The 14,731-nt window shown below is 48.8% G+C and overlaps 1 protein-coding gene across 1 annotated transcript; it reads left to right on the plus strand.

Moving 5' to 3' along the window:
* The first annotated feature begins 981 nt into the window (after positions 1–981).
* Positions 982–14,258, plus strand: RP1L1 (RP1 like 1). Its single transcript, XM_032332067.1, has 3 exons — positions 982–1,590; positions 7,385–7,526; positions 9,091–14,258. The coding sequence occupies exons 1-3, from the start codon at positions 982–984 to the stop codon at positions 14,256–14,258; spliced, it is 5,919 nt and encodes a 1,972-aa protein (XP_032187958.1).
* Positions 14,259–14,731: the final 473 nt, after the last annotated feature.

The raw sequence follows: 14,731 nt of genomic DNA on the forward strand, positions 1-14,731 counted from the left end.
AGGATGAGGAGTGCCCTGCAGGCAGAGTCTGGGAGCCAGGGGGCTGGGTGGCAGTGGAGAACTCCTGTGGGAAAGAAGCAGGAGCTGAGGCTCAAGGGGGCAACCAGAAGGAAGTCTGAGGGACCCTCAGATTGCAGGGTAACAAGCCTGAGCTGCTTCTGCAGACACTGGGGAACCATATGAAGGGTTTGGAGCACAGGAATGCCCAGGTAAAACTGGGTTTCAGGACAACTTGACCAGCAGGTACACAGAACAGAGCGTGGCAATGACAGGGAGTTCCTGTAGGAGGCTTTTCCAAACTCTGGGCAAGACAGTGGGGCATCCCTAAGTGAGAATGGAAACAAACAGTTGGATGAAAGGGCTTGACCCTATCAAGACTGGGCTAAGCCCCCTAGCAGTGGGCCAGGGTATTCTTCCAGAGGGTCCATCATGCATCTTCCAAAGACTTTGGAGGGATGGGAGGAAGGAGGCATTCTTTTTACTTTAAAGCAAACATCACCATATAATAAAGAGAAGACATGGTGGTATCCTCTTTGGGTTACAAGTCTCCTTGGCTATACTCCTGTCCCTGAGGGGTTTGGGGCCAAGGGATTCTGCTCACCTGGCACCAGAAGACACGAATCCAGAGAGCTGAGAGTTCCCCTGGGTTACAGATGAGAACTTTCACTATACAGAGTGAATATGGCTGCATGTTACAGGTGGGATCCACCAAGACACAGATTATGTCACTAACCTCCTGGATCACAGATAGTAGTGGGCAATTGGGATTCGAATTCATATCTGTCTGGTGCCAGACCTTTGTCCTTTCTTCTATTCCACCAAAAGGGATTAGCCAGCTTCCACAAAGCTAAGTGGTACAAACTTGGGATGGTCTAGAAGTATCTCTGTAACAAAGGGGAGAGAGGAAATGCAAATTCCCCTGGGTTGCTCTCTGACTCTCCTCCTCCTCTGATCCACTCCAGGTGCCTGGGCCTCTCCACCATGAACAGCACCTTAAGGGATGCCCAGGCCCTGAGCCACCGTGAGTGCCTCCTGACTTCCATGGCCCGGACTCCCTCTGTCACCCAGGTCACACCAGCCAAGAAGATAACCTTCCTCAAGCGAGGGGATCCCCGATTTGCTGGGGTTCGCTTGGCTGTTGATCAACGAGCTTTCAAGAGCTTTGGTGCTCTAATGGACGAGCTTTCTCAGCGTGTGCCTCTCTCCTTTGGGGTGCGCTCTGTCACCACACCCCGCGGCCTGCATGGCCTCAGTGCCCTGGAACAGCTGGAAGATGGTGGTTGCTACCTATGCTCTGATAAGAAGCCCCCCAAAACACCCAGTAGGCCAGGTTGGTCACAATGGAGAAGTCCATCTACTCAGCAATCAAGGGATTTTGAAAGCCGGTGTGAAGCACCAGGAACATCCTCTTCCTGCAAGGGTCCTAAAGCCCCAAGGAAGATAATGCTGGTTAAGAATGGAGACCCTAGATTCCAGCAGACTCTGGTTCTCAGCCATAGAAATACAAGAAACATGACAGCCTTTCTCAGCAAAGCCTCAGATCTTTTGCACTTTCCTGTGAAGCAAGTGTACACGACGAGTGGGAAAAAGGTAGGTTGTTGAGGTATGCTATTTCCTTTAAAAAGCTCTCTGGACCTCAAATCAAAATACTTAAATGGAATGGGGAGGTTATTCCTTGAAAAGAGGTACTGATTGCATTGCTACTAATTAAAGGTAAATTAAAGGAGTGGAGATAGGCAGTCAGTTAAACAAGCAATTATTATTTGCATTTTGGTTACCATTTAGTGAGTGCTTAGTGAGTGCCAGACACGATGCCTTGCACATTTTTATTATTTTCTTATCCAATTCTTCTATTATCCAATATCACCTATTTCAGGAAGAGTTCAGTGTGAAAAACAAAAGTTCCTCAAAGTACCTTGAGCAGAAAGTAACCTAAGGCAGAATATTATGGGATTCCCAAAAATTTGGACAGCTGGAGGCATGAGCTCTAAGCTGGATCTACAGGAATACCTCCCAGCAGAGTGCAGGAAGCTACTACCCTGCTTGAAGCTAATGTGATTATTGGTTCAAGGATACTTCTCTGAAGTGGTATCCAAGCTTATAAAGCTGGGACCAGGAAACTGCCACAGCTGCATCTTGGCACTCTTGACACGCAGGAGCACTGGGGTGCCGGGACTAGCCTGCCGCCTGGGCTGCTATGGCCTCCTGGTACCCACACATTTCCTTCACAGCAACAACAATCAGAATGAAGAAGAGATGGTATCTGCCCTCCTTGCTTTCCCAGACTTGATCAAGTGCATCTAATTGATGGAGAACCCAATCTGCATACAGCCTGAACTGTGGAGAAGGCTAGTGAATATAATTTTTGCCTTTTCAGCTCCTGCAGAACATGAGTGTATACCAAAGGTGCACGGGATGGAGGATGGAGGTGGCTTGATCTAATCAACAGTTTCCCCATAATCTAATCCTATCGATACTTTACACCTGCATACACTATTCTACCACTGCTTAAATTTACAAGCAGCAGCTACAGCAGCATATTCCCACCTAAGTATGTAGCTATCTTTCCTACAATCAAAATATATTTGCCTTATCCCCAGAGTCACATCAGCACTGTACCATCCATCCTCTGGGCACAAGCCCACCTTTGTAGTCTCTGTCCTAAGATTTAACTGTCAAGTCACCAAAATAACTTGTAAAAAGTGCTAGAGGGAAGCAAGGGCAAAACATAGAAAATTGATTTATGCCTAGCAGAGTTGTGAAGAAAACTAGGTTATCTACTGCAAGGCCATTGATGGTATTAGGTTTCCTTCTACTGTCCATTTTATATTCCCTCTGCCCTCTGTCAGCACCTCAGCTGAATATGGTTATAGCTATGGCAGAGTGTCTGTGGACCATTTCCATCATCTAAATTATAATGCATTTACAATGTGCTAGCATGTGCTACATCATTTCTGCAGACTCTGAGCCCTTGGGGGTCCTTCCTGAATTGTTGTACTCTTGTGTTAATTTTTACCACTGAATATGGCAGCCACAGAAATCACCCAACAGATTCCCTGGGCTATAGATTACTTTTTCCCTGACCCTATTTATGTAATAGCATCCTATTCCCCCTAACCAAGATTGAATAGGATCCAAACTCTCATTCTGAGAGACTCATTACAGACCCATTCAACACAGAACCCCTCTTGTTGCCTCTTGGTTCATATGGCCAAGGGACTGTCTCAGCTTTCAACTTCAGTGACCCCCTGTTGTGTCTCCTGGTGGGGACATTTTCCCTTGGACCCAGAGTCCTCCAAACTAGCAGAGCCTGAAGTTGTTGGGGGTGGGAAGCAAAATGTCTGTAGCTAGGTCATAGGTGTAATAGTGAGAGGAGCTGTTCTCATTCCCACCCTTTAATGCCCAGGTATCTGTTGTCTGTGCAGAAACAGCACTATACTCTAGCGTGGTTGCCAGTCCAGAGCACATATCACTTCTTGCAAGATAATGCCTCAACATTATAAAGTGATTACTTTGAGCTGGTGCCCATAGGATGATCCACTGTTCTACAAGTTATATCTACTTTTGGGTGATGGGGATATGGCTACACAGTGAACTCCATGGGTATTTGTGCATTGCCTCACTCCTTTTGCTATGAAATCAGTTCTTTGGATAGAAGTAATTCTCATGGATTATGGCAATGATGAATGAGGTATTCAGTAAGTCCACAGATGGTGATACTAGAAGAAATATTTGGGCAAGGAAGGAAATATATATTCAAAATTAGTGTCTATTCCAGTGAATCCACATTTCTTACTCTCCCCCTGTTGGGGGGTTCAATGACCATCATTGGCTGCCATGACAGACCTTTCTAATGAGAATGAGAGCTGCAAGGACTATGGAGGCTGGCTTCTCTGACCTAAAGAAATGAGATGAAATGGCCCATGAGATGGATGTCTGAACACCTCAAGGTATGCTGCAAATCTCAAGTGTTTGGGCACAAGTTTAGCATGGATTTCTGCTCTTAGAAGATTGGACTCTCAGCAGACATGGCATCAGACCCACATGAATAAGGTACTTTACATTCCTAGTTCATGTTTACTTTGCCACTCTGCTCATGAACCAACTGAGCACACCTTGAGGTGATTGAAGGAAAAGAATGACTAATAGTCATTAAAACAGGTCATTTGTCCACATGATTATCACCTTCTGGTGGGAATTCCATGGGACACAAATGTTCTTATTCTCCAGGCACATTCTGGGAGACCCATTTAGATTCTTCTCTAGAGTTCCTTGTCACCAGCCCTCCAGTCTTGTTCTGTCCAAGGCCCTGATTGTCAGTTTGAAATGCTAGCCACTGCCTATGAATTTCCATAGGACCTCCTGCCATTGCTCCTTACATGAAAAGTAGCCAATCAAACTGTGTCTTGTACTTTCCTTCCTCACTGCCCTTCATAGCCCCCCAAGTAGGTCTGTAATGGTGTAGCAGTCAACTTTTGACTTGTGTCAGCATATCCTGTGAAACCATCTGAAACCCCAAATTAAATATTTTCTTCTTCAGTTGAGTGGTCATAGGGAACTCCTCCAGGAAGTTGTAAGTGGGAGGGCAGGAGAGGTGGCAATGCAGCAGAAGCAGGTGAAATTGGAGTGTGACTCATGAAAATTACTTATGCCTTCCATTCAAATGTTTGGAGCCTGATCTAGTCCATGTCACCACCTCCTGATGATGGGGCGCTGCTTTGACACACTTGCTTTATGGTTTGATGGATCACAAAACAATCATTTCAGTTTTATTTCAAGAGCTAGAAGAATCTGTTTCTGCATCTGATGTTTGGCGACAAGAGAAAAGACATTCTTTTATATTAGTAGTGGAAACACCCTAGTCTTCTGGCTATCCCTGAACTGAGAGTTTGGACCTTGAGCTTACCATTTTCTTTAAGTCAGAGAAGCCAGCCTACTCCATAGTCCTTGCAGCTCTCATTCTCATGAAAAAGGTCTATCGTGGCAGCCAGTGATGGTCAAAGTCTTGCTTTCAGTAAGTTGCATTCTACTATCAGAGGTGATCATTCAAGAGCCCATTTTATCACTTTGTGCCAGAGACCACCAGTATCCCATTGTAACCAGATTATCACTGCCTTCAAACCCAATCAGGTCAGATGACTAATTCAAGGCTCCTATCCTTGAGGCTCCATTGCCTGCAACAATATCTGATACTGTACCTTGAATCAGTCATGATTCAGTATAGGGAACAGAAAACTCTGTAGGTATCTTAAGCATGAAGAAATTATACACAGAGAGTTTTGGGCTTAAAGATTGGAGAGCTGGAGGCTCATAGGCTTGATTTCTGGAAATAATTCCCAGAATATCACAGATTTGACCCATCTGGGTAGATACATTTAACACAATCAAGCAAGTGGGTTGTTGGGATGAAGTCCCTGGAATAACTGAGTTCAGTATTAGCCCACCATTTCTATGCTCTGGAATCAGGTGGGTCATGTGCTACTGCTGTCTGTTGATAACCAGAATGCTGGTGACTAGGTACTGGGACAATGAGTGTGGCTTTTGCCATTTCAGCTGCACACATCCCTTCATACTTTTGAGACTTTTTTGTGTGTGTGGCAACAGTCAAAAGCAAAAGAAAGAAGTGTTCTTCTCCACTGTCATTTCTCTTACCTTGTGCAAGTGCATCTAATTATTAGAAATGATTTCATAGTTAGAATTCTAGCTGCAAAGGAGTCCAGAAAATGTATATAGAGCTTTGTACACTCTGCCATACTGGAAATTACACCAGAAAAAGAGTAAAATAGAGGTTAACTAATCGAGGACATGACCTCTACCACACAAACTCACAAGGCAATTCATGTTATTACTTCCTTTATATAGGTAAGAAAATTGAGGCACAAAGGTTAAGTAATTTGCTCATAGTTACATGGCTGGCAAATGACAGAATCAACATAATGTAAGAGTCATAATGTAAGAAAACTCCTAAATTATGGCAATTTGCCATGTACCAGCATGTGCTACATGCAGAGGATACAGAAAATAAGGCTAGGTACCTACCTTCAATTAGCTACAGTTTAGTGGGTATGGCGAAATGGGAGAGAGCAGGTACAAAAATAAGTTAATTGGAGAAAAAATATTAGTGTGTTTTCATATAGACTTAATGTAGAACTATTAGAGTTTCTGTAAACAAAATAGTCTCATTGCTCCCCAGGGCAGGCTGTGGCAAGGTTATCAGATTTCAGATCCTTGACTAGGTGAACACTCTCAATATCCTCTCAATAACCCTCTTTCTGTGTGTGGATCCTAAACCTTGACCTCTTTTTAAGATGAGAGCATCATTTAGCCCTGAGTTCTTTTTTTCCCCCTTGGGAAAGTCTGATTTCTTAGAAGTATGACTACATCTATAAATTGATAGACTTGGTTTATGTTTGTATTTTTGTGATGCACTAGAGTTCTAAATCAACAAAGAAATGTGCTTAGTAGTTTGAAAGAAACTTCTAATTAACTAGGTTGAAATACCTGGTGGACAGCTAATTTAGTGTCATTTGTGGGGAGAGGATGCAAGAGTTCTCTTTTTCTCATTTCCTTGTTAATGAACATACCCTTCTGATTTGAGAAAATAAAGAAGAACAGATTCAGCCCTTTGAAGATGAAACTAAATCCCCCAACAATGCCAATTACAATATAATGTCATAAATAGTGCATAGTCTCACATGTGCCATAGGAGCCTCAGAGTCATGGAAATTTTTCTAAAAGCGGGGACCTGTTTCTTGGAATGCAATTGTCTGCTCAGCATATAGCCCAGGATATCCTAGGGTAGGTGGGAAAGGATGGAATAAGCCTCTGGTCTGGAGCCTAGGGAATCATTGGAGGAGCCTGTACAGAGAGCAGCCTTGCCCTTCTCTGTTCCAGAAGGGCTGAAAGCAGAAGCGATGGGCTCAATATTATATAGGAAAACAAAGATTGGACCCAGGAGAGAACTCTTTGTGGGAAATGAGTGAGATAGTCAATCAGATTTCCATAGGGAAGCTGGAGGCCCTTCTGCTTTGGTTGCTTAAAAAAAAAAAATACATATTCTGGAGGCTGCAAGGGTGGGCAGGGAAGCAGGACAAAGACTTCTTGAAGTGTTTTCCACCTGAGGCATCCAGAAGAACCCCTAAACCACAAGACTTACAGTGGGTGGAGGGAGAGGTATAGGTAGAGAGGAAGGTCATGGTGATAGGACCTAAGACCCCAGCTAGTTATGGAGGTATTATGGCAAGTGGATAGGATCAGAATTCTGGGGTGAGATGTGCAAACTTCAGCAAAGGGTCAGAGTGATGAGATTATTCCTCTACCTATGTCTCCTGGGTAGATGAGCTCTGCAAACTAGGCTTCCTAACTCAACACTCTCCTTTTTCAGGTGGACTCTCTGAAGGGTCTGATCCACAGTCCCTCAGTGCTAGTATGTGCCGGCTATGAGTCTTTCAAACCTCTGGCAATGGAAGATTCTAGAAGACATGGAATTGAAACTTTATCTGGGCAGACTCCAAGAAACAAAACTGGTGAGTTAGTTTTAGAGTTTCCCCAATTTTGTTTGCACTGGAAAGTGGTTCAGTAGGACTAGGCAGATATCCCTTCTAGATAATTTTAAAAACCTGCCTTTTGGCTCCAATTTTTATGTATCCCAGTTGTTTGGGGTCATCCTTGCCTATTCTTCTTTCTTAATGCCATCAACCTTAATTGGGTTGAAATTTGACTGGTGTGTGAGAGAGGGGAGTCTGGTATTTAAAGAGAACAGGGATTAGGAGATCTTAAACTCTAAGTTTCTAGGATCTAAAATAAGCTTTATTTAGGACAATGGTGGACATGACATTATGGAGGCAATGGACCATGGGTATGTGGCATCTGAATCTTTCATGACTCCCTTAGGCAACAATAGAAGCCAAATGGACTAAAACTAACAATAATCACTAATCCTCCATCTATTCATCAATCTCTACATCCAACTGATCCAACTGTATGTATATTGCTCCAAAAAGCCTACTATGTGCCAGAGTATAAGTGTTGTTATTCAAAAACACATTATTTTAAAGGCATAATTAACAATTGCAGGTTGAAATGTTCAGCAAAATTATTGGAATGGAAATGGGCCAATTTGGTGAATAAACAAAATAACATCCTTTGTGAAATGCTGCTAAGAAATGACAATAATGGTTTTGGTGATTACTGCATGCCAGGTGCTAGAGGTACAAAGACCTTTTATCCACAGAGCCCCCCTTTGGAGGAGCTCCCAATCTCATTACGTGCTTACGGAAGAGCAGAACTTGGCAAAACCTTCTGTCTAGGACTCAGGTGGAAGGATCTTTTCTTTTGCTGGCCATAGGCTCAGCCTCCACTAGGCCTTTCCTCTTCCCAAGCAAGAGGAGATGAAATGAGAATGCATTAAGGGCTTCATTATTACTTGGGATCACTTTTTCTTCCTTCAAGGGCTCCCTTTTCCTCTTTTTCATGGCTAGAGTGCAGGCTTGACTATCAGGACTTGGTGTTGTGTGTCCAGGTCCTTTCTTGCAATCATTTATCACCCCCAAAGCTTGATGAGTGTTAGGATGATAAATCACCACTAATAACTGCAAAACATTTTGCAGTTTACAATCAGGCGCCTATGCAGCATCTTATTGATTTTGCTTCCTGTGTTGGGGGTGGGCACGAGTCAGACCTGGAGATAGCTCTGGGCACTGCTGCTCTGCCTGCCAACTCTGTTGTCTATTGAGAACATACTTTGTGCTAGCAACTCTGCAGAAAGTTTTATGTTCATTGCCCTGCATCATCAAAACAAACTTACCATTATTTTTTTACAACTCAGTAAAGAGGTTCTGCCAAAAACTACACAGCAAGGAAGTGGCAGAGTTGAGACAGAATTCAGACTTGAAGTTCATCTCAAAGCTGGTTCCTAAATTACAGACTGGATAATCATTCTAGAATGGTTTGTCCTTACTTTGTGGTTTTGGGGGTGGCAGGGTATTTAGGTGATGAAAGGCTCATGATTAGCCGTTATTCTCCGATCCTGAAGCTCCCCCTAGTAGCTCACTGTCTTTCCTCTTTTCTCATACTTTCATTGTGTGCCAGGAAGCTGGGGGCCAAAGGCCAAGCAGAGTGTGATCCACTCAAGGTCCAGGTCGGGCAGCCGGCCACAGCGGTTTTCCTTGCTATCAGAGAGGTCTGGTCTCAGCGACCCTCCGGTGTCCCTGCATCATGCTCAGATGGACCCCGCTCATGATGGACACCCTCAGAACATTCCTGCCCACCTTGGCCCATTGGTGGCCAGTGATGATGTTGAGAAAAAGATCCGCATGAACGAAGATGGCAGCTTGTCTGTAGAGATGAAAGTCCGCTTCCACCTACTTGGGGAGGACGCACTCTTCTGGTCCAGGAGGGTGGGGAGGGCCAGAGCCCTCACAGCAGCCAGTGAGGAGGTCCCTGTCCTGGGGGAGGTGGGCTCCCTCCACTGTGTGTGGGAGGACCGCCCTGGGGGCTCCTCAGAACCTAAGGCACAGGGACAGGGGCCCTGTGAGGCAGGATGTGAAGAAGCTTGTGGCCAAGGCCTGTGGCAGCCAGGGTCCAGGTATGAGATCTGGATGAACCCCCTGTACTCCACCCAGGGAGAGGGGATGGCCTCTCGGAGGAGATCCAGGCTGACCCAACACTCCCACTCCAGGAGGCCCTGTAGCAAAGGATTCACCAGAAGGAAAAGAAGCAGCAAGGACAATGTCAGCCCTGCCTCCAGCGACAGACCCCCCAAAGACTCTGAGTCAAACCCCTCCTGCTGCTCCAGGTCTCCAGAGGGCAGCGTGGGCAGCTGTGACCTACATTCAGCCTCAGGGGCTGCCTCCCAGAGGGGAGCAGGGTGGGAAACTGATGGCCCATCACGGACTAGGGAAGCCCCAGGTCAGCAGGGAGCAGGGCATGGCAGCAGGGAGCACCACAGCTGCCTGAAGCCCCAGACCCGAGGCACGGTAGGTGCTCTTTCTGACTCCTCAGGGAGTGCTGGTTCTCACGAGCAGTCTAGTGAAAGGAGTGAACAGCACCAGGGCTTCCAGAGCAAGACAAGGGCCATGACTACCTCCCGAACAAAGGCCACTCAGGGAGAAGGCCCCAGTCTTCCCACGGTGAGTCCCTTGTCTTTGAGGAATGAGGACTCCCAGGCAGAAGAGAATGGACAGGGTACCAGGAGCACCCAGGCTGAGGGTAGGTCTGGGATGAGACGGCCCCTGGCTCCAGGTCATTCTGGCTCTGGGGACACTGCAGAAGGCTCTTCTCCACCTTCTGCCTACACCTCAGTCCCAGGCAAGAGAAGAAAGAAGGGCAGAGCCAGTGCTTTGTCCTCACCCAGCATTTCTGTTCTCAGCCGAGGGGCTCAGATAGGCTGCCCCAGTCAACACCACACCCGAAGGCATACCCACTGCCCACCTGACTCACCCATGCCCAGGCAAATGCCGGGACCTCCCAGCCGAGGCAGGGCCGGCCCAAATGGCCCAGCGCCACCCCTTTCAGCAAGCGCACCCAGTACCAGGAACCAGGCCTCCCAGGATACAGGGTCACCCTTCTCTGCCTCTCTTCATTCCCAGTATGCACAGGGGGTCAGCAGTGCACTCATTACCCCTGTGAGCAATTCGGACTGCGCTTCCAGTTTCTACTCCCCATACCCTCCCTCTGCTGAGGCTGAAGTGGACCCTGAGTTCAGGGCATGCTCATCAGCTCCCACACCTTCCAACACATCAGACTCTTTGAGCAACCAAGCTGATGGTCTAGACAAAAAGGCAGGGGGCAGCATTCCCAAGTCTTCCTGGCCTTTAGTTCTGCCAGTTGGACAGCCCGACACAGGGATGCCAGGAGCCCATCAAGGCTGCAGCTGCTCATCGATCCGCACATGCCTGTTCCACAGGACCCCCAGTTGTACGTCTCATGCCCTACAGACCTCCCAGCCATTGGGAAGCCTGGGACCCTTCTCTGAGGTCTCCTTGGCATGCAGCAGATACTGTCCCACTCCCCCAAGAACATGGCCTTTTGTCAAGAAACACCCTTCATGTAGCAGCAGCCCCAGGGCTGACTGCAGGCCAGGTCGGGGAGAGCTGGGGGAGGGAATGCTTGATGCATGGCGCCCCCGACCCCCTGGCTCTCAGTCAGGGGCTATGGGGAAAGCAGTCAAAGCCTTGAGAAGGGGAAGTTCCAGCTGTGGCCCCAGGTCTGGGAGAATATACCAGGGGAAGAAGGTTACTGGTAGAGGGGAAAACCTAGAGGGGCAAGAGAAAGATGGAAGAATGGTGCTGGGTGCTCTGCCCCAAGCCTCACCAGACACCTTAGTCCGTGAATGGCTGAGCAACATTCCAGAGGAGCCCATACCCATGAAATGTGAGATGGTGGATGAGAGCACAGATGTGGCAGGGAATGACCCAGAAGGCCCCAAGGAGGACCCTGTGGACCAACATTCCCCAGAATGTCTAGGGGAGCCAACACAGGTCAGACAACTGTCACATGAAGGGGCCACCAGCGAGAAAGCAGAACCAGGTGAAGCCTTCCCAATAACCGGTGATGCTGATCCCAAGTCAGGAGAGGGTCTTCCTTGTAATGGAGTTTCAGAAGACCCCAGGGAAGCTGGAGCAGGCAAAGGCATGGCCGCAGACTGTCGTGTGGGCCAGTGTGTGCTACCTCACAAGGTCTCTGCATCCATACAGATCATGAAGGTACTGATGGGCTCCAAGCAGGGCCGGCCTAGCAGCCTGCCTGAAGTGTCCAACACAGTGGGTAGGAGGCTCAGCCATTCTGCCCAGGCCCTTATCACCTGTCTTGCTGGGCTCCACTTCTTTGAGGAAGACCTTGGGCCTCCAATTGGCAAAGTGAGGTTTATAGATTCTTCTCGGTACCAGGAGCTCCTGAGCACCATCCAGGCCCTGTGGCCAGGATGTGACCTCAGGCGAGGTGAGCTGGACTTGGGGCTCTGGCAGCTTGGCTGGCGCCAGGCTCTGCCAGGCCTCAGGTCTGACATCATGACTGAGGACTTCACGCCGACATCCTCATCTGGTGTGGATGTCCACAGTGGTTCCGGAGGCTCAGGGGAGGGCAGCGGACCCTGTGTCATGGAATGTGCCCTGGTCCCTGAGAAGATAGCATTGCCCTTGAAAATCCCCTCCCAGAGGTCTGATTCTAGAAACTCTGAGAGCCAAGAGGATCAAGGAAACCAACAGCCGAGTGGTTCCACAGCCTCTTCAAATTCCCAAGCATGGACTTGTGCCAGCAGAAAAGATGAGACAGAGAGAAACAGTGGGGGGCAGGTTCTGGGACATAACCTGGACCAAGAGGTTGAAAACACAGAGCAAGATGAGGAGGCCCTGCTAGAGAAAGTTGGAGAAGAAAAAGAAATAGCAGCACTGCAAGGAGAGGGTGTCCATGGATTCCCAGAAGAGGAAAGAGTCATGGGACAAGAAATGTCAGAGGCCAACTTTCAGGATGGGGAGGGAGCCCAGGAAGTTAAGAGTGGGCAGGAAGAGGAAGCAGGGGGAGACCCTGCCTCCACTCTTCTTTGTCCTCCAGGGGAAAGAGAGAAACCCACAGAGCTCCATAGGAGCCTCAGCGAGAGGGATCCAAATACCAGCGGTCCCCAAATGGAGCATGGTTTGGAGAAGCTGCCCAAAGCAGCTGAGCCATGCCATGTGCAAATCCAGGCCAAGCATACTCAGGGGCCTGGGGAGAGGAGCTCTTCTCAGGCCCGCAGAGTGTCTCTGGACCCTGATGCCCTCTGGGTGTCCAGGTTGCTGAGGAAGATGGAGAAGGCCTTCATGGCTCACCTTGCCAGCGCCACAGCTGAGCTCCGAGCCCGCTGGAGTCTGCAGAATGACCGGCTGCTGGACCAGATGGTAGCAGAGCTGCAGCAGGACCTGGACTGGCGGCTCCGAGAGAGCACTGAGAATGAGCTTCGAAAGATCCAGAGCCGGGCAGGGGGGAAGACGCCGGCCCGGGAAGCCCTCCGGTGGGAGCTGTCTCTGCAGACAGAGCAGCGTAGACGTCGCCTCCAGGGCCTGCGGCACCTCTCAGCCTTCTCCGGGCAGGCTGGAAGCCAGGGTCCTGGCTCCTTCCCCATGGAGGAGGACGCGTCCACCCTCAGCGGAACCCTGGGCACCTGGCTGGTTGGGGAGCCTGAGGGGGAAGAGTTTTGTCCCTGTGAGGCCTGCATGCGGAAGAAAGTGATCCCCATGTCCCCAAAGGACCCAACAGGGGCACCCAGAGCACCCATCAAAAAGGCCTTCGACCTGCAGCATATTCTGCAGAAGAAGAAAGGAGAGTGTGCTAGTGGGGAGGCTGCAAAGACATCCTCTAAGGAGGAAAGGATGGAGCCGCTTCAGGTGGACCCCTTGGGGACAGGGACCATCCAGGAGTCCAATGGAGGCCTGGAGCTGGGGTTAGGCCAGGACCCTGGGCCAGAGGAGCAGGATGAGGGTGAGAGCAGCCAGACCCTTGGCAGAGATGGAGACTGCCGAGGGGAAGAGGAGGAGGCAACTGCTCAGAAGAGAGAAGGGATCACAGGGGCTGATCGAGGCAGTGTCCCAGAGGGAGCAGGTGGGGAAGAGCAGGGCTCTGATGGAAAGGAAGAAAACACAGAAGAGGGCTCTGGGGCTGACACCAGTTTGGAAGGTGAAGCCTCAGGAAGAGATGACCCAAGTCTAGGAGGACAGGACGATGGTGTCAAAACCCCAGAGACGCGGGAAGCTGAAGGAGAGGGGCAATCAGAGTTAGGGGGAGGAAACCAGGGGGAGAAAGAAGGTAGCCCAGAGGCTGGCTCCGGACAGGGTCAGCTGGCTGAGACTTCTGGAAACAGCAGCTCAGACCAAGAGGGGGAGCCAGCACTGCCCTCTACCCCAGGTGGAGAGAGCCCCTGCCAGAGGTCAGGTTGGAAAGCAGGTCTCACTTCCTTCAACATATCTTCTCTGGGAAACTGCTCTCAGCTCTCTCAGAAAGGCTCTGAGGAAAAGCCTTTGAGCAGAGACATGAGGAGCATCGAAGAGGAGTCCAAGGGGGTCCCTGGTTCAGAGAGAAAAGTCACAGGCATGTATCCAGAAATCTCCGCTTCTGAGCAAGAAGGAGCCCCCTCGGGCCCCAGGACTCCAGAGCACGCAGCAGGTAAGACCTCTGGCCTAGAAGTTGAGAAGGTAGTTAAAACTCCTTCTTTCACAGAAATGAGGTTTAAAAACTTCACCATGGACAGGACAGATGCCTTTGGCCAAGAGGACTTAGATTTCTAGAGCTCCAGCTGCAAGGCGGTCATGGGTCTGTTTTTATTTACACTTGTCTACACACCTGAACGAGGCTCAGTCCCCTGAAGATGTGCGAGTGGCTTGGAGAAAGATCAGGACTTGCCACAGGGCACAGCCACACCACACTGCCCCTGGGTTCTAAATCCTGGAGCTTCCCCTGCTCAGTGTGAAGGAGGGTTATCTCAGATCTGCCCTGTTATCCCAGGTCAACTGGACCCCTCCATTTTCCTGCTCAACCCAAGAGGATGAAACGGACTGGAAATGTTCCAGGAGAGTTTTTGTTTGTGTGTTTGTTTTTTGCTCTCATTCTTTTCCCTATTGATCTCCAGTTATTTTTCTCCTTGGCCTCTCTTGGCATTCACCTCATTCGACTTTGAGGTGCTTTTTTTCTAGTCTTGAATATATTTGGTGACTCTGCAAATGTGAATACTTGGAAGATACGGACAAATTCAGGGTCATTG

This window comes from Mustela erminea, chromosome 2 (assembly GCF_009829155.1).
Source record: "Mustela erminea isolate mMusErm1 chromosome 2, mMusErm1.Pri, whole genome shotgun sequence".
NCBI classification, from domain to species: domain Eukaryota; kingdom Metazoa; phylum Chordata; class Mammalia; order Carnivora; family Mustelidae; genus Mustela; species Mustela erminea.